Here is a 20,223-nt window from a genome sequence, read left to right as displayed (position 1 = left end):
AAATTAAAAATATATTGCTTTAAAATTAATATTTCTCTTGGTTTCTACTTATTTAAATATAATTTGTATGAGTTCCTATTTCTTCTTTGACAATCTGTCAAGAAATATTTTTTTTTAGTAAGCCACACGAATTATTTTCTGTTTCTGTCTCTTTTGCTCCCGCTCAGTGTTCAAGGTGGTTATTCAGATGGTTTTTTAATATAAAATTATATTATTTATGGCTAAATCTACTAAATACATTTGATAAAACCTTAATAAGTAATCAAAGGACTGAATTGCAACTGTTATTTAATAATAAGGGTAATGATTGCTGTGATATTTTTGGGTGACAAATCCGAGCTCTCCGTGTACAACATTGTTATTACAGTTGAATGTGAAAAATCTCTGAAGCTATTTTATTTAGCGGCTTTTACACGTGTTATAATGAAGAAGTAGTGTTGTATTTGGTGTCGGAAGTGTATAAATGTATAGTTTTGTTATAGGGAACATATAACCTATACGAAGTATTGCTCAGCCCAATATGTGATTTTCAGATGAGTACGAAAATCATCAAAGCGAATGCTGTGGACCCGGATACCTTCGAGACTTCGATCTCGCAGGCTCTGGTCGAGTTGGAGACTAACTCTGACTTGAAAGCCCAGCTGAGGGAGCTTTACATTACTAAAGCTAAAGAAATAGAATTACACAATAAAAAGGTATGAAGAATTAATCAAATTAAGTAACCTCATGGAAGTGAAAATGTTCACAGAATTACGTTAAATTCCTGGAGTACTGTTTTGGATATTTATTTTACTAAATTTCCTTCATACACTCTAGTGTGGTAAGATATTCTAACAAATATCAATGTGAATTCCAGTCGATCATCATCTATGTGCCGATGCCTAAATTGAAGGCGTTCCAGAAGATTCAAATCAGATTGGTGCGTGAGTTGGAAAAGAAGTTCAGCGGCAAGCATGTTGTGTTCATCGGTGACCGCAAAATCCTTCCCAAGCCCAGCCATAAGACTCGTGTTGCCCACAAACAGAAGAGGCCCAGATCTAGGTAATATTTTTACTAACAACACTCCTTAGTTAGTTAGCTTAGTTGATTTGAAAATAATTACTTCTTAAATATTATATTATTGAGAGATACGTTACTAAGATTATAGAGGTGGAAAAATTTTCTGGTAAAAAAAATGTAATGATAATTTATTTAAGATGCACTATCTTTCTTTAAGTAAGTAAAATAATATCAGACACTATATTGATTCAGTAGAATTTAGCAATGTATTTATTTCCGGACCTATTTAGGCCAGTTTCACCAATTTTTTTTTTAAACAATAACAATCTATATAAATAATTGTTGTGTACCAAATAACATCACTTCTCAATTAATGGCATTTACAATATTTTACTGTAATATATGCCATCATGATGTTTAATTTTAACTTATATATTTACTGGTTTCTAAAAAACATTGATATGATCATTATAATGTAATTTATTTTGTAATATTTTATCCAGGACTCTAACTTCTGTATACGATGCTATCCTGGAAGACCTGGTGTTCCCAGCGGAGATTGTCGGCAAACGCATCCGAGTGAAACTTGATGGCTCCCAACTCATCAAAGTGCACCTCGACAAAAATCAGCAGACTACCATTGAACATAAGGTATCATCAGATAATCATTTATATGGAAATAGTGATTATTATTAATTTAAAATTTTTATAAACAAATTTGTGATAGTTATCGCAAATTATTATTTTTTTTCTCTAAACATAATCATAACACAAAATAAGCCCAAATCACTTTCTCCCGTTTCATTAATCAATGTTTATATTAAATATTGATGGGAATGATTATAGCTTACACCAATATGGAGGGTTTAATAAAATGTATTTAACTTTCCAGAGAAATATTTATAAAAAAATAACAATAGATATGACAATTTGTATAAGTTAGTTATATTATTTTACTGAATTAATATTAAATTATGCATTGCAAAAACCTCTTATAAAATATGAATACTTAGTTTAACTAAATAATTAAAAAATAAATAAATCTCAAACCTTTATATAATGTTGAATCCTTAGCTTTGTTTCCATTATTCACTTCATAAGACCTCTGATGCTTATTCTCGTTGCCCGTCTGCAGGTGGACACCTTCCAGTCAGTATACAAGAAGCTGACGGGGCGCGAGGTCACGTTCGAATTCCCCGAACCCTACTTGTAAGATTATGAATTTACAATAAAACAAAAACATTACTAACGTGTTCGATTCATTTTAAAACCTTGATATCGTTGTTATTGGAGAGATATTAGTTTGAATACAGTCAGACGAGAATCAATACATATTATAGAACGAAGTCCCTCGTCTGTCTGTCTGTCTGTTCGCGATAAACGAAAAAACTACAGCATCGACTGTCAAACAGTTATCACCCCTCGAGAGCGTGATTCTCGAGGAAGGTTTTAGTATATAATTTGTTAAGTTTTTGTATTGATTGTGTGTTCATTAACGATATCTGTTGAGGATGTCGGGAAACATGAGCCGTCTCAGAGCTTTTAACGAAAACGCTGCCTAAAGTCTTTGAGATAAAACAAAATACTATATGTTGGAATTGTGTATTTTATATAGGTATATAGAAAAGTCCGCAGTGCCATATGTCTGTACCTTAAGGATAACATACCTACTATATCCATTTTACAACTTTTAAAACTTGGCATTCCTAAAGCGTTTATTGGAAAGCTATTTACATAAATACGGTAATAAGTCTCATCAAAATAAATAATTTCGTTTTCAAGCCTACATCAGTATCTGTAAATTACTTTTAAAATAATTAAAATTAGGCTTACCGTTTGAAAGTTATCATAATATAAGTTTAGTAATTCCCAAAATTAAATAGGCTATTTAATATTTTTTGTAAAGAGCCCGTGCGATGCCTGGATTGATACCTAGTTTAAATATAATTAGAGAAAAATTTAATTTGAATTCAGAAACGAAAATATTACATAAAATATGGTCACCTAAAAAAAATAAGTGTTTGCTTATGTTTGTTTGTTAGCCATTTTTGGTAAACTGGTTATTATTTGAAGATATATTCTTACTTTACCTGAATGGTTTATTTTCTGCGACTGTAAAGCTGTAGTGGTGAGAGTTTAGTGTCATGTTTTTTTTGTCTCAAATTTAGGATATTTTGTGGTTGAGCGACCAGTAGGAGAGTTACTTAATTATTTTTATATATAATTACTTGTAAATAAAATATAGAAGAATTTGTTTTAAAATGCTTTAATCTGATTCAGTCAAAAGTAGTTTAGATTTAACAATACACATGAAGAGAGCTCGCTCCAGCAAGAAGAGGAATAATCAAGAATGCAAAAGTAGCAATCCTATTTTTTATTAAACATAGTATAAATATGACTAAAATTCTTTAAAACATCTAGTGTTGGCATCTATTAATGTAGAGTACATAATTTCCCAATCAAATAATATATAACCCCCTTCCCATATTTACAGCAATTATAATTCTAATCTAACATCAGGAATGTATATATCTGGCAACACCATGATTAAAATTTTACACTTGGCTTTTTATAGAATTGCAAACTAACAACCGAACTTGATTATAATACATGTAAATAATTAATATTAGTTTTTTAACTATATAAGGCACTGTATGAGATTTCATGCAGGCTACGGTGACCGTAAGTAGTGCTTTTTATATATATATATACGGACATAAACATGTCAATATTACAACCAATGAATATATTAAGTGTCATTTAGCTAGCAATAAAATTAACTCTCCGAAAACACAAGTTATAACACAGTTCACTAGTTAGTTATGTATTGTAAAAAAAAATATAATAATATTAAGACATAGTTTTTTTAAAACAAAAGATATATCTTCGACTATTTCTCTTAATATTGAGAACAAGCTTTGGAGAAGATAGTCACATATTCTCTGAATCTAAAATTCAGTACGCGATTTATATTATTAATAAGAATATATACACATTAATCTCCATAACCGACGCTTTACACCAAAATACAAAAACACGATCATTACGTATAAGTCATATAATGTTGCCACATATAGTCTTACAATTCCTGATTATAATATTTGTGCAAGTCGTCTGTGGGTTCTGCTTTATTGATATCGCTTGGTTTGATTACTTTGATGTACGTGACTGGCACCAGGCCAGCTGTGTGTCTGTCAGCGGAAGCCATGAGCCAGCCTGAATTCCAAAGGTGACCTTGGAGATGTTGGGGAGCCAAGGTTAGGACCTGGTCCGTTGTGAAGCTGATTTCCTGAGGGGAAGTAGCTTGGAAGTCGTGTTGAGCCACAGCGCGAAGAGGATTCTGCCAGCTAGAGGGGTCATTTACTGGAATGATAGAAGAATAATATTATTAATGGGAAAGTTTGGAAGATTTATGTTTGTTGTTTGTTTAAGTAGAATATACTGAACAAAGTCGTAAGGAAATTCACTATATGAAATATATTTATTTCCTTATTCCACGTAGTTCCAGCGAAATCACGAAACTGTTCGGTTACCATGTCATTTGTTTGAACATATTTTAAAAAAATCATGAAACCGTGCCCGGAGACAAGCTAGCGATAACGCATGAGTGAATAATTGTTAGCACACTTTTGATACTTATTTTTATTGCAAACTCTCGCTTGTCACCACATAAATCAGCTAGAATTAAGGCTGCAATGTGTTGTTGAGAGGGTGGAGTGTGGGTTATTTTATTTCCCGCAGATGATACGGTCACCCATCTGTGATTAGTCAGCGGCAGACACCACTTAACTCCATTGGCCGCAAACGCCCCCAGGTTATCAAGATTGATTATTCGATGACGTCATTTGTCTTATTCAATGGTTGATATGAGATGATAATTTTTTTTACTGATAACATTTAATCAGCTTACATTTATCTATTGTTAACAATAACTGAAAACAACATTGCTTAAACTGGGTTTAAATATTAAAAAAAAAATTATAAAACACTAACATCTCTCGTGTATACTCGATGAGATGCCGTTAAGCATTTTGAGGACAATGTATGGTGCAGCTGCTATGACTCCGAAGAACAGTAGTATCGGCCAACTTGAACCCTTGGCTTTCTGTTCTGGTGTACCCGTTCCTGACTGGGTGGCTGCCAATGCTTCCGCCCATGCCTGGAATACATAACATGGCTTATATATATATATATATATATATATATACATATATATATATGTGTATGTAATTCTAACTGGCTACATAAATTAGACAAAAAATGAGAAGGAATATAACAACACCGAACTATAAAATACCGTAGTTTTTAAAAACAATGTAAAATAAAATATGTGATAAATTATAAGTAACTGTTTTTAACAGCTTGTGTTATAAAACACAACATTGTGAGTATTTCAGATAGATTTAGATATAATAATTAGATAATATAGACAAAGAAATGAAAATAAAAATGATATGAAAAATCATCATATCATAACCAATGACACAGATATACGTAGAAATGTTTTTATTAAGTTAATACATTTGTGATGTAAAAAATGTTTATACAAAGTCCCCGTGTCAATGACGAGGAGTCATTAAAATTGATATAAATTTGTTAAATTATAATGAATACTGCGTAATAAAACAGAATTGACAATCTACGATAAAATTCGCACGCTGAGATTCCTTTTGTAATACCTATTTTATTTTCTCAAACTCATACTGTTATTGGCTGATCAAATTAGGTATTTGGGATAGTAAGCATTTTTTATTATTTTATTTCAGCGTGATCCTGGTGTATTGGTTCTTTTATAGCCGCTGTGATCACGGACGGATGACATGGAAGTATCTACCAGTCGGTCTTGTTATTTGTGTACTTCCAACAATTTCTCAATTTCCTTGTGTACTGTTCTGAACGCAAGCGGACTGCGCTCACCGTGTCTTAATATGTGTGTATATAATACATATACCATAAGTTTGAAACCGTATGAATGTTTATTTGAGAATCTATTATATAAAAATAATATATCTCTATCATAATACAATGTATTCATATTAATCATAGATAAATTATTTCAAAAACATAAAGTAATCACATATGATCTATTTGGTTCCACGTAAATAAAAAATCTATCCCAATGTACCTTGAACTCGGTCTCTGTTCTGATTCCTAACATGACAAGCAGTTTTCTGACTAGCCAGTTCAAACTCCTAACTACGGCAAACGTTGACCAGAACTGGGCAAACAGAGACCTTAGACGGCCAAAATTTTCTGCTACACCTGAAACATTCGCTTTTATAAGTATATGCTAATATATGCACGCACACACACATACATACATATATTTATATATATATATATTATATTAACTAATTATGTTTTTACAATATTTTTTTCAATGAATATGAATTAAGCTCCAATAAAGTATTACTAACAATAATTTAAATACTCCTTAGCTGTAACTAATATTAGTTAAACTTGAACAATTAACAATTTAGGTTAAATTTAACAAACAAACCAACCTCAGCATCACCACTGATTATGATAAGTCAAGATGAATGTATTTAAAATACAAAGAAAAGACTGTTTTGATATAACCTATGCAGGATAGCTCACTCACCCAGAATTGCTCTGAAAGAGCTGGTCAGTGCAAAAAATGTGTTTTCCATCATCATGGCTACGCTACCGACAGCATTCACAACACTCTGTATAGATTCAAATGCTGGACGGGAGCCTTCTTCAGCTATTTGAATGAATCTAATGGTTTAAAATACAATTACACATTGATTTGTTATCCGAATATCAAATTAAAGAACACAATATATCTTAAAATAGTTTTAATTTTTATTTGTTAATTATTTATGTCAACAAAAAATTTAGGATTAAAATTAAATTAATTCTAAGATATTCAAATTTAATTCAATGAAATATTTCTATAAAGCAGAGTTATTAAATAACAGAAAATACCTCAGTGTGATGCTTTAAGAATAATACATCATGGTTTAAAATCAATATTATCCTTATATGAATAATGGGTAAATATCAGTAACATACCTGCTTTCAATGTCTCCGTACATAGGTCCATATCTGTTGTATCCACCATAGGGGCTCATACCCATACCCATCCCTCCCATACCATAACCACCCATGTTGTAACCTCCATACCCCATACCATACGATCCCATGCCTCCCATCCCTCCCATCCCACCATAGGACATCCCCGGATTCATCCCATAACTTGGTTGAACACTTAGATCGGGTCGCGGTGGTAAGACTGGTGCCGACAATCCATTGGTAGCATGCGATGTGGATGGGATGGGATTTCGAAACGAAGGTATTTCTGTTGCTATTGGTACAGCCGCATTCGATAAACCGGGGTCAGAGGTTGCGTCAAACTGTTTAGCAGATTCGCTCATTGTTATTACACTTGTAGATTACAAATTTGTAATTCCGAAGTATATTTAACTATAAAACACTGAACTTCATTTATTTATAAAGATTAAACGTCAATACGACACAGGAAAATACACCAGGAAAACACAATTGATAACGAAAGTGATTTTTCTAAGTGGACGTCGAATGCATACGACGTTAATTTATTTACTTACGTTATGCGTCAAAGTAGACCGTAAAAGACTGATGTCTGATAATCAAAACCTGTATTGAAGACATTTGAATAAAATTGCCAGTCTTAAAAATATAATTTCGGATCTATTAAAAAATTTAAAAAGAATTGTTTTCAAATGTACACTTTTGAGCTAAAATTTATATAGAATACAATATTGATGTTGGCAAATTATTTATTTAAAATTATAACAACAAGTTTGACCTAGTTAATTTCACGGTGAGATCGTTTCGTCTTTGGCTATGGGTGTCAATCGTGTCAATAATTTCTATTAGATGTTTGTTGTTATTATCGTATAAATTGAAAGTGTTATCTAAATTTCGTATTAGACAAAAGATTTGGAAATTGGACTAGTATATAATAAGGTGAGTTACTGAGACAATTTAATTTCAATATACAGAGTTTTTTCATTAAAACTTTATTGTTGTAAATTGTAAGTGTCATATTTTGGATGAACAAGATTACAGATATTAATTCCAATGATATAGTTGAATTTTCATTTTCTTATTATGATATGCTTTACGACGTAAACCTCATTAACCCTACACCATATAAACTTAAAAACTAGGTACTCCACTTAGTTTCTTATGACCGGTTTGAGCTACGATGATAGAGAAATTTATTGACTAAAGCATAAACAGATTTTTGTGGCGTTATGTTTCCGTATTCGTGCGATAAATTGTCTCGTTAAGTAGAATTTGGGCCGTAATTATGTCATGAAAATATTTGAATATATATCCTTCAGCTTACTGTTTGTAAAGATATTAAACTTTAAATTAGAAATAGGAGTATAATTTTTTTTTTTATATTTTACTTTTTAAAATTACATATATTTTGAGTACAGTTATATATTAATTATGTGTATACCTGTTTTATAATTTGTATATTTAATAATATTCTGTGTTTGTTAGACAGTCTCTTTAACACCAAGGCCAAAACAATTGTAATATCAATAAAATTCAATTAAATGTTTGTGGGTGTCAATAATATTTCTATTTTATACTAGAGAGTGTTCAGAAAACTTACTGAATTTGTATCTATATAAATGTGTAATGCTAAAAAGATATTTTGAATATATATTTATATATTATACATAAGATTTTATTGTGCATTTGTTCCTTCATGATAGAGAATATTATGGAATTTTATTTGTCTTAATCTTTTTCAGCTAATATTTGAGTTAATAATAAACATTGTGTAATGTCAATGTTACTTTTGCCAATTTTATTACAGAAAGAGTATAGAGCCAAACAACTAAAAATTAAAAAAAAAATCAAATCAGCCAATAAAAATGATTCAGTTCCATTAATTTATCTCTGTAATAAAGAAAGAGAATATTTAATATTGAAAATAATATTATTATGTTTTATTTAATATATTACATATAAGAGAGATGCTTACCAATTTTTTTTTATTATATGATATTTTTATAAAGTTATTTGATTACAAACTTTCAAATGTCCCGTTTGGTGCTTGGTTGAAGGTATTCATAATTAAGTATACTCTTAAATGATATCGATGTTGGCTGTGAACACTAAAGCCAATGTCATATTTGTGTATAAAAAAATGTGCATACTATTTTTATATAAACATACTATTTTTATATATATATATGTACCTAACAAGACAGGTATATATATATATATATATATATATATATGTATTAATCATCATTTACACAAGTACCCCAGGTATGATGTCCACTGAAGATGTCTCCCTATGAGCCTTCTAACATATATAAGAATATATATTATATGATATTAATTTTTTGCTATTTATAACGTGTCATTAAGTTTCTAAACAGAATCACTTTGAATAGGCTTTGTGTTCCTGTAAACAGGAAGCGGCGCCACCGTCGTGCGATATTTCCGGCGATCTCGGCCTTTTGTTGTCGCCATTTTGTTTAGAATTTTCTACCTACATTAATGTGATATTATATAAACCAGAAATCTTATTCCGTATGTTATGTGTAATTTTTTTGGTATAGTAGTAAATTTGTATCGTTTTATTAAATTATCTTAGTAACTAATACATATATGTATGGCGTGAGGATGAAATTTTTTCGACTTAGACGACTGTTAAAGCACTCGTTTAGATTCACGTGAAATGTAGATATTGATTTTTGCAAGATCCTAGTACATAATTTTACGTTACGTTACAAAATTAAAACATGAGTTTTAGGATTAATAGTCTTCGAATGATTTAATAAGTTTTTGTATCCGAAGATCATTCGTTATATTTTTTTTATTTAATTATTATTATTAATAATGTTCTACTTTGACGTAAACTTAGTCCTAACAAAAATTTTATATCTACGGCTGAATGTTTGTTAGCTTAATGAACTTATAACCTATAAAAAGCTTTGATTTTGTTTTTTTTTAAACCACGTCATATTAACTAAGGATATTTTTTATAATAAAATTAATACTGTTTATGTATTATTTTTACAGACATTTTTTTTTTAATTACCTTACATAAAGGGTTGATTAGTAATAATTTTATCGAAATCATTTTTTTACTGTCAACACAGATTTTGAATTCGAATAGTTAGTCTTAGAGCATTAAAAAAAAATTAAAGTTTTGGTAATATTCAAAATATTTAGAAGTGACGTATTATACATAATAATACATAAGTGTCGTGTATAAATGCGTATAGAAAACATTAAATTTTCAATAACTGGTGATATTTTTAATGAATTCCTTAATAAAAATGTTGCCATATAAAAATTATATTTTACTTAAATATGAAATATATTGCATTGCATGTAATATAAATGTTTTTATTTCACAGATTGTGTTCTAACCAAACCCAGGTTTCTGCGACTGGTGAGTAGATTATTTCATTAAAAGATGATAAATATACTGAAATTTGTATAAATTGGTAGTCTTCCTATATATGTTATATATGTAAATAGTCTCCCTTTATACATTATTGTGTAGTTTAAAATATTATCGTTAATCGTTTTCTAACGAAGAAAGTATCCTACGTTTATATATTAACTGCCAGCCTTCTTTTTATGTTTACTGAAATGACATTCACTTTTAATTATCGAAGGTTTTCCTTTTAAATGAGGTATTTTCATTCAAAGCCCTATAAATATGTGTGCAATGTGCATCAGTTATGGGGTTTCGACGGAATTAATCAATTCGTTTATATTATATGTGTGTGTGTGTGTGTGTGTGTGTGTGTTTAAAGTTTTATCGTAACATAACAAATATGCATATCAATTATATTTATGTGAACAGATTATCCGTATACAGGCGGACAGCACCGCGGTTTATGCAAATATATATCGATCTGTCTCGAATTGGTGTCTTTTGTTCCGTTTATATTCCAATGTGCTAAATATGTCTAGGGTTTACTAGACTCTGTTCTCTGATGCCAGTTTAAGACAGCAACACTATGTTATTGATACGATGTTTAGAACTACGTCTCAACTACTTGGTAATGTCAGTTTAGTTATAAATATATTAATACGTATATTAAAATCGGTTGTATATCCAATGTTAACCGTCATCGGAATCTGTTAAGGAGTTTTTGTAACAAAGACATACACACAAAGATTGCTCCTTTATATTAAAACAATGTTTATGGTGCATAAATAATTTAAGACCGTTTTAATTATTAGTCTCTGATTTAAAGTGTATAATGATACGTGTGAACTGTGAAGCACCAATGAGCGTAGCTTTTATAATAAACTGAGCAACAATTATGAATGTTACAGTGAGGCTATCGTGAAATCAAAAATTACGTACATCTGATGCTAACCATGGTATAAATCCCCTGTTCTGTATTAACCACGGGTTTGACAGACTGGACGCATAGTTTTAGTTTTCATTCGTATATCTTACCACATGTTTTTTATCGACGGCGGTATATGTATGCTACATAGAAAACTGTCTCTTTTTAGTTTGTGATACTATCCTGTGGTAAGGTTTTTACGTTTGTATGTTAATTCTGTTAGCGACCATTTTAGTTACAAATACGTGTTACATTTAATTTATATAGAATTTTATTTATTCGGTATAAAATAAGAATAGGTATGCTTTTTTCATTGGTGCGTATAAAATTATTGTTAAGTGCTTTCGTAGATAAATCGGTTTCTTTGACGTTATCCTGGAAATATTATTGAGGGCTGAATAACGGTAAATTATCTGTAGTTGTGTTAATATTTGAGTTAATTCGTAATCATTATAAATGAGATTAATTATAATTTTTTGATAAAATTACACACTTATACATTTCTAACTTTTATTCTGTAATATGGAAACACATATATATGTATATTTTAATATAGTAACATTATTATTTATAGTTGAAGTCTATATATAGGAGATATATATAGATATATAGATATATATGTTAATCATAATTTTATATGATTTGCCATAAATGTAATTTTTGATAGCAGGACATTTAATTTCTTTTATAGCAACACTAGCTTTAATGTTTTTTTGTAACTTATATATATAATATTTTTAAAATAATTCAAGCGGGCGAAGTTAAGAGTGAAACGGTATTTAAAAAACAATGGTGAGTTTTAATGCATTCAAATAATAACAATGTCATGAAAACATAATAGATAATATTGTTTTTATACTTACGACCGATAACAGTAAGCTTACGCCACGTACTGCAACCATACACTACATACGGAGCGTTAATAGTTTTTCGTTCTTACATCTTCGCATGTTATTGTATTAACGTAGATTAGTGTGTGTGTAACGGTTAACACCTCGTATTTAATGTGACTATGCGAACTTGTGCTAAGCATACTTAATGTAGATTACAATAGAGTAATTGTAAGGGCGTTGTCTGTGAAGATATTGTTATTAAATTGCACAACTATGTTATATTACTGACATTGGTTGAAAATCGTGTTGTTTGAAATTAAATGTACAGTTATGAATACGAATTAAGAAACGGAGTTTTGTTTTTTATACGAAATTAACATTAGTTCAGGCCCGCGACTTTGTTCACTTGGATTTGAGGTTGGATTCAGATACAACGGTAAAAATATAGTTTTAGAAACCAACCAGTAGTTCCGAATATAATATGTGTGAGCGATTTCATTCCACTGACAATTTTAATGTCGGCATCACGCGGGGAATACATGGGATTTTGGAATAACATAGTATATTTTATTACTAGAAACTAGAAAGTCTCATAAAAATCTGCTTAGTATTTATTATATGAATGAGCTAGAACTGTAATAATGCCAATATCCAGGGCACATCTTATAAAAAATCGTTAGTTCGGCGGCGTCCTGCAAAACGTTTGTCGCATTACCGGGAGTCCGCTGCGGTTATCATTATATATATATGTGTATATATTATACACGAAATTTAGTTATGTCAAGTGATTCGCATGATCCACATTGTCACGTTCGTGAGCGTTTCTTTACAAAATCCTTTTATCCCCTGATATCTTTGAGGTAATAAAATCACGTCTGTTCCCATTGGCTGTAACCGAGAATTCAGAGCGTTTTTGCAAATGCCACAAGTCACCAATCTTTATGTTGTTATATCAAGGCGTTTGTTTATATATTATCGGTTTTTGTTTTGTAACAGCTACATTAATAAAGATTTCGGAAATTGTAATTCGATTCATTTGTGGATTACTGCTGTATTTTTATTTTTTATCATATCAATGTATCCTTTTAGCGTGTGTCGATTGACCGTTACTTATATTTTATTTAATTGAATTTGCCTTTTTTTTTCAAGTGTAATGAATATTGAATTAGGTATTATTTTGTATAAACTTGAGAATATAACAACTCGTATAAACGGCGGACGGCTACGGGGTTCATGAAAGCATCTATCTCACGGCGAGTTAACTATCCGAGAGGCTGGATGGCCCTCGAATTGTTTGCTAATTACCGTCTGCTCTTAACCTTTAGTGTCATGCAATCGCCAGTTTAAGCAGTCTTATGATGAGTTCCCTTGAATATAGCTATTTTGAATATGAATAAAATAGCATTTTTATTACAACGATACTCTTTATATTTCAATTTGATAATAAAAATTTAACATGTATATATATATTGTTGTTTTTTCATTCATTATATTGGTAAGGAGTGCACTTTGAGCCATGTCATATCAATTGAATTATTATATTGCAATGTAATATCTAAATATATAACAAACGTGAATCATGTGCGAGTTTATTCTGAAGCGTCCAATGTATCATGCACTGACTCGGGTTAAAATGATTGTAATAAAATTAAGATATTTATAATACATGAGCATATTTTTATAAAGCTAATTCTCGTTTTACATGATGGCTAATGAAATTCGAGAGGTCGGGTCGCGTCGATTTGTTTGTAATTTTATATATATTGTTTTAAAGGCACGCGAAAATTCGTATCAGGACAGAGGCGGAGGCGGAAAGATCTGTTGTCCTCTTTCAGGAGCATCGATTGGCGTTCTAAGTTCGCATTACTGGAAAATCGTCCTTAGTGCCGATGTTTTTAAGGAAGGGGTTTCCGTTTTAGGGCTCCGCAGTTGGGTCGTAAGGATGTTGGTGCGGTGTCGCCACGCGGCCGGCCGCAGTCCCGCGCCGGCCCCCGACTCCAGCGGCCGCATTGCCGCTAATGTTTATATGACGCTGGGAATACGTGTCTTGCTGTTGCTATACGTGTGCTGCTGTGTTTTTATATATATATATAAACGAGTGTGTTTTTTATAGATGTTTTAAATTGTGAATAACGTGGTCTGTGTTGTGTCATTAAACATCGTCGCTCGCAGTTTCGATGATTTGTTTTTTTTTCAATGTTGTCAATTATTTTAGTTGCGCTATTCAGTATGCAAGGGTGCGACATTACCATTTCCCTTAAGTTATTCGTTTGTTTTAATATATATTATGTAATTTTATGTAACAGATAATTTAAGTATTTTCTATTAGTTCCCAGTTATATCGGAGTGTTAATGAGTGTTGTTGTGATATCATTGTCGGACGGATTGCTCCTGAGCTTGGATATCTTGATTAATTGCTTATATGACGAGGGATGACTTTGCGACGGTTCTCGGAATTTCCATTTTGCAGTCGCAATATATCTGCAGAGTATTTTTCTTTTGAAACTTTAATGTTACTAACTATGAATGATTTTCGAGCCTCATAACATTATCACACTATTTTCACAGTATTTTCTTAAATTTTATCATCGCCTGGATGTCGTTAAGTACTATTTAATATAGCTGTTACTTTTTTAACTTCGTTATTATTTTATATCAGTTAACATAATGTTTTAATAACAAAAAGTAAACACAATATTAGGATTATTAATTTAATGAATAACATGGTTATACAGCCGAAATATCTGTGTGTGATAGTTAACAAAAATCTTAACATACTATTAGACATATACAAAAAAGAAGGTTGTATACAACCAAAAAAAAGAAATTGTCTTAGGAGCAGTTTAAAAGGAAAATGTTGCCATACAATGGATGTTTTAGCTTATTAAAAACTGGGTTCTTATTAGAAAATTTTACTAATATAATATTAGTATGTCAATAACACATTATTTACTATGCAGATTTCAATTAAGTTTGTTCAGGTTTTGATGTCAGAATAACGTAGGCTAAGTCCTAGAGTTATAAACTATAGAAATTCAAGTCATAAAAGCAAGCCGGAGTTAACAGTCGGTATTAACAGCTGGAGTTAGCATCGAATGCGTATTGGCAAGAGAAATCTCATTTCCTCATCGATCGGAGCGAGCTATTATCGCTATTTATCTGATATCGAGGAGCTCTTACTTGTTATGGTTTTGAGTCAAACGCCGCCCACGTCGGCGTAGCTGGTTATATTCGGAGACAATTTTCGCAGAACGGATCAAAAATGGCGATAAACTGAATGCGGGCATTATTTTTTTTTTCTCTCTCAATATTTCGGCTAAAACCACCGCCGTGGACCTTTGTGTTGTATTTTTTTTTTTAGTTCGTTTGATACTTTTTCGTTCCGGTGCGGACGTCTATATTGTTGGTCCGTGAATTATGATTTATTTGCGAATTGATCCCTGCTCGTTTGGTGCTTTTGAATACCGTGTGACGTCACATCTGACGTCATAGTTTCAGATTTAAATAAAATATTTCTCTGATTTTCTTTATATGTCCACCACGTTCTCATTGTATATACAGCAATATGGATGTATTTAGGAATTATTAATATCAATATTTAATTAAAATATAAGTAAATTATATTCTTCTTATATTTAAGCAAATATATATATATTTACAAATTAATGATAATATTTACATTTAAAAACGATTCAAATCATTGCTTTTAAAACTTTCTATATAATGTCCAGAAACTTACGTTTAAATTAATGTATATTAAATATTTGTTAATAAAATTAATTCAGTACATTATTTACATTAAATACTATATCAGCTGTTTGTTCTGTATATGTGTGTGTTAGTATATTTTTATTGCTAAAACCGTCTATACAATAGTAATGTGATAATGCCTTCAACGTTTGCTATCTTAACCCCTGCTGGGGAGCGTTGAACTATGAGCCCACGCACCATTTTAGGGTTCAACTTACAATTGTCTTTAATTATATTATGTGTAACGTCCACTATAATATGATACTTTATATATTACTTTTGATGTTACAGAAGAATATTCTTCTGCAAATAAGTTTGCTGACATTTGGTTTTCGAAGTCGAGAACAAATAAAACTAATTTATTAGGTCCTATATAGACTCTACGGTGACAAATCGATTAAAATAACAGGAGGTAGTTCTTGAGTTTTTCTGGAACAGTAGAGTAGGTGACTATTAGCATACTACGATCACTTGTTGAATCATTTATGACCGTACATTTGTTTGGGTTCGACGTGCTATAAGACTATATATATAAAAAGTATATATATATATATATTCTATAGCGTATCATCATTAAATTATTAAAGTTATAAATGTATTTGAATATTTAAATAAACATGCATCTGGTCGGAATGATCTTGTAAGTTCGTTACGTCACCTCGAGAAAGGCATCTCGCTGTACGCTAATTACATACGAAAATTATTGGAACAGCTTTCACCTTCAATAAAACATGCATCCAGCGGGTAAAGCTGTAAGATAAGCAGGCGTTGATTTAATTAAATAAAGATACGCATAAAAAAAAAATAACTTCCTACTTATTTGTTTAATATATTGTATTGGAACAAATATATTAATTATTAATTATATATATATAAATATTTGAATGGTCGCGTTGGTGATAAAGCGTTTGGTTCTTGCGTTGAAAGCGTCCATGTCTGTGGAGTCGTGATTGGATGTCAGCGTATCGTAAACAGTTGCGCGGGCGCATACACTGTACACATCATTGTACAAAAATAGAATCGTGTATGTTATGTATATTTTTTTTTCGCTCGTCAATTATATGCACTTAAAATTTATTATTCATATACTCATCTCTGTTGTTTTTGCGTTAGTATTTAGCTTTTGCTATACTTATGTTACGCAATTACTTTTTTTATTGGTGACAACCAATAATCTTTTATATCAGAGTATGTGAATTAAATCCTTCAAAATTTCGAGTTATAATATAACTGTGTAATTGGCATTTGTTATGACTTAAGTTATCTGGTTTCTATTGGATTTTGATATCGAGGGTCCGTTGACCGTTTAACCTGGTTATAGGTTGTAGAATTTGAATGTATGAACACCAAGGTCTCGAAAATGAAATACATAAATTTATTCTGGGGATGACGTCACCGGCCCCTCTTGTCTAAAAATGGCCGCCTGGGACCCAAATTTCAATTTGTACGGCATTCGACTCGCATACCACCGAACGCTCCCCTTGTCATGCAAATGTTTACATACATACAGCGTATGACCGAAACTGTTTAGACCGACACTAATAGTTATTGAGTGTAGTTAAAACCAACTTTAGTTTTAGGGTTTAAATTAAACTGCATAGACTTCCAAGTTGGGAAAAATAATAAACAAATATTGATGAAACTTTACAGTGATTAAGATTGCGTGTGAGATTATGTAGAATAATTTAGCGATACTAGAGTATTTCAGCAGGAAGATTGTTATGGTGACAATGTGGTTTGTTTTACAATATTGTTTTACGATTAATTTTAATAAAATTATTTTAAATAGTATGCTGTTGGTAATCCTGAATGTATACTAATATCATATGGGATGGAGGAATAAAAAGTCGTTACGTAATAAACACTTGACACACCAACATTCACACCTTTCATTGACCGTTATAAACATAAGGAACATGAAGTCTTCAAGCTTACAGAATAACTCGAATATTTATAACGGCTTAAACGAAAGCAAACGTCGGAAAGATATAAAACCTCTTTATTCAGAGGCTTTATAAATATATAGGCTGTAATATTTATTGATTTTTTGAGTCCTTTAATCATCCATAGCTCAAATTCCATCAATTTTTGTCATGAACACCATTTGTCTGTCAAAAGATTACTTCGGGTGTACCACCCCCTACAACACACTTAATGAGATCGCCTTGGACTTTGGAGTCTTAATAATTAGCCCCCAGCGAAATAATTTTAACATTGTTTAAATTATTTTGCTCCGATACAAGGTAGGGAAATACTTTTCATCATTTCTAAGCATTTTTAAGCTTATTTTCTATTAAATAGATTTATTGAAAATTAATAATTTATGTATCAGAATCGCCCAAGTTCATGAAAACATTTTTCTCGGTAATTCGTATTAGAAATGAAAATGACAATTTTCATAATACAATTATTGTATTAAGTTATTCAGTATGTTTGTTTTGTCTGTATCTAATTACGTCAAGTTTCCTTGAGCTCGTTAAAATAACTCGCCTCTTGAACATTATTTTGATATAATGCTTTTGGACTCGACAGTTTGATCTCATAGAGAAAAATTTTTTCTAAATAATAATTTTAAAGGAATTAGTATTTTAAGATTTTTTTATATATAAGTAAAAATATATTATTCATCAGATTGGATATTATTTCTATAGTTATTCACTAATCTTGAACAAAGACGGTAATGTCTGTTGCAACGGAAATGTTTCATCAATAACGGTAACCTTAGATATGAAAAATATTAATGTCTTTGATTAATGTATTAAAACGTTAAAATGCAGTGTTTAGGTTAACGATGAAAACTCATACTAGTGACACATAAGTTTACACAGTACTAAATGATGGACGGTAAATAAGACTATGTATTAATTAAATAAATAAATTGCAGACGTCGCTTCTTACTGGTGAGAAGTTGGTATATATTTTTATGAAACAACAAGAGTGAGATGCGTAGTGATACGAGTTATCTTGAGCCGTAGATCTGTTTAGGGCTGCAAAGATATGACCTTAGAATTGTCTCCCAATGGTTCAAAGCTAGCATTTATATTTAATACGTTTAAGATGTTATCACATCAAAGGGCTTGCAAGAGAACATGAATATAATATTATTATTTAATCTTAACATTCACTAACTATTAAGTATTATGTGTACGTAATATTTTTTTTGTCGTAAAATTTATTATGTAGAAATTTTGTATGTGATATGTTTTATTAAACGCGTGGTATGGGACGCGTTAACAATGCCTCCATTGTGATACCTGCCGCACTGTTTACGATTTTTAACGTTAGACATTAACTGAAAGCATATTAAGCCGTCATCGCTGTATAAGGTTTATTTAATTTCACCATATACTTTTTTTATTACAATTATTTGTTTATGAATCATTGCTATTTTATTTTTGATATTAAATATAAGTAGAATTTAAAGCTTATTTTGTATTTATAGTATTGTAAAAGTGAATTTGAAGATGGTCAAAGCGCTAACTCAGAATACGTTGTCAAAGTGACTGTTACGCCATGTCTTGCAAATCCGTGTATATTAACTGTCTCGTTCTGACAGAAATGGGGGGTTAATGTAGGGTGATTTTCCATTATCTTTGTTATATACAGACGTGACAGAATATATTAAGTTATATTAGAGGAATTGGGAAGATATAACTAAATATGTGTATGAATGAAATCTTCGGAGTCATATAAAGAGACTATTTTTTGTTGCGCTTAAAGGGGGCAACCGAACAGACGGCCTACCTGATGGAGGTAGTACCGTCGAACATGGACATCCACAATATAGTTTTGCGGATGTGTTGCCACCCTTGATTAGGGAAGAGGGGGAGGAAAAATGGGAAGGGGAGGGAAAAGGGAAGGGGTAGGAAAAGGTGGGAAAAGCTCTCTCACTCATCGGACGAAACGCAGCCATTAAAGGCTACTTCACGCCGATCTTCTGTGAGAGGGTGGTATTTCCCCGGTCGAACCAGCCCATGTTCGAGCTGCAGCAACATGACCACAGCTAGGCTTTACCACCTAAACTAAATAACTAAAATAAATCATTTGTAAGTTTCTTTAATATAAATTATATTATTTCTATCTGCTTTATCTTTCATATATATAATATTAATATCACAGGCAAAATATATTATTAATACTGTGTATCGATTTTATAAAGTTTTGACAAACTTTAATCTGTTATTATAGTTATTGAGATACTTAACAGTTTTATATAAAATCATTTAATAGTTCTACGTAACACACATACATACATACATCGTAATATAGTTGCGGTGAACTTAGAGATAGGA

The 20,223-nt window shown here is 31.0% G+C and overlaps 3 protein-coding genes across 11 annotated transcripts in view; 2 read left to right on the top strand and 1 right to left on the bottom strand.

Moving 5' to 3' along the window:
- The first annotated feature begins 47 nt into the window (after nucleotides 1-47).
- On the top strand, nucleotides 48-2,244 carry LOC116775259 (small ribosomal subunit protein eS7). Of its 2 annotated transcripts, none has more exons than XM_032668116.2 (5): nucleotides 48-175; nucleotides 534-695; nucleotides 857-1,041; nucleotides 1,503-1,650; nucleotides 2,135-2,244. In XM_032668116.2, the coding sequence occupies exons 2-5, from the start codon at nucleotides 534-536 to the stop codon at nucleotides 2,210-2,212; spliced, it is 573 nt and encodes a 190-aa protein (XP_032524007.1). In that variant the 5' UTR covers nucleotides 48-175; the 3' UTR covers nucleotides 2,213-2,244. The 2 variants fall into 2 exon arrangements, with proteins under 2 accessions (XP_032524007.1, XP_032524008.1); XM_032668117.2 differs by lacking the exon at nucleotides 48-175 and adding an exon at nucleotides 276-300.
- Nucleotides 2,245-3,249: 1,005 nt separating this feature from the next.
- Nucleotides 3,250-7,624, bottom strand: LOC116775154 (peroxisomal membrane protein PEX13). The gene is made up of 5 exons (XM_032667985.2): nucleotides 7,036-7,624; nucleotides 6,602-6,738; nucleotides 6,125-6,261; nucleotides 4,993-5,158; nucleotides 3,250-4,362 (listed from the first exon to the last, which is right to left on the bottom strand). Exons 1-5 carry the CDS (start codon nucleotides 7,395-7,397, stop codon nucleotides 4,079-4,081), a joined length of 1,086 nt encoding a protein of 361 aa, XP_032523876.2. The 5' UTR covers nucleotides 7,398-7,624; the 3' UTR covers nucleotides 3,250-4,078.
- Nucleotides 7,625-7,841: 217 nt separating this feature from the next.
- The window catches only part of LOC116775416 (focal adhesion kinase 1), a 72,798-nt gene continuing 60,416 nt past the window's right edge, over nucleotides 7,842-20,223 (top strand). For 2 of the 8 annotated variants that reach the window (XM_061524557.1, XM_061524560.1), the window contains exons 1-2: nucleotides 7,842-7,971; nucleotides 10,398-10,432. The gene's annotated coding sequence lies outside the window, so the exon portion shown is untranslated. Of the gene's footprint in view, nucleotides 7,972-10,397; nucleotides 10,433-14,146; nucleotides 14,419-20,223 lie in introns of those variants that run through there. The other 6 variants (XM_061524564.1, XM_061524563.1, XM_061524559.1 and 3 more) reach the window with 5 other exon arrangements.

This window comes from Danaus plexippus, chromosome 25 (assembly GCF_018135715.1).
Source record: "Danaus plexippus chromosome 25, MEX_DaPlex, whole genome shotgun sequence".
Lineage (NCBI taxonomy): Eukaryota > Metazoa > Arthropoda > Insecta > Lepidoptera > Nymphalidae > Danaus > Danaus plexippus.
The sequence above is the reverse complement of the archived record's forward strand: the minus strand, read 5'-3'. Positions and strand labels throughout refer to the sequence as shown.

Excerpts from the sequence above, each read along its gene's own strand:
- LOC116775259 (XM_032668116.2), top strand. The coding sequence starts at position 534 with ATGAGTACGAAAATCATCAAAGCGAATGCTGTGGACCCGGATACCTTC. Across the intron at positions 1,042-1,502 it reads CAGAAGAGGCCCAGATCTAG|GACTCTAACTTCTGTATACG; the intron begins GTAATATTTTTA and ends TATTTTATCCAG. Across the intron at positions 1,651-2,134 it reads AGACTACCATTGAACATAAG|GTGGACACCTTCCAGTCAGT; the intron begins GTATCATCAGAT and ends GCCCGTCTGCAG.
- LOC116775154 (XM_032667985.2), bottom strand. The coding sequence starts at position 7,397 with ATGAGCGAATCTGCTAAACAGTTTGACGCAACCTCTGACCCCGGTTTA. Across the intron at positions 6,262-6,601 it reads CTCTTTCAGAGCAATTCTGG|GTGTAGCAGAAAATTTTGGC; the intron begins GTGAGTGAGCTA and ends CGAATGTTTCAG. Across the intron at positions 4,363-4,992 it reads ATCGAGTATACACGAGAGAT|TAAATGACCCCTCTAGCTGG; the intron begins GTTAGTGTTTTA and ends CTATCATTCCAG.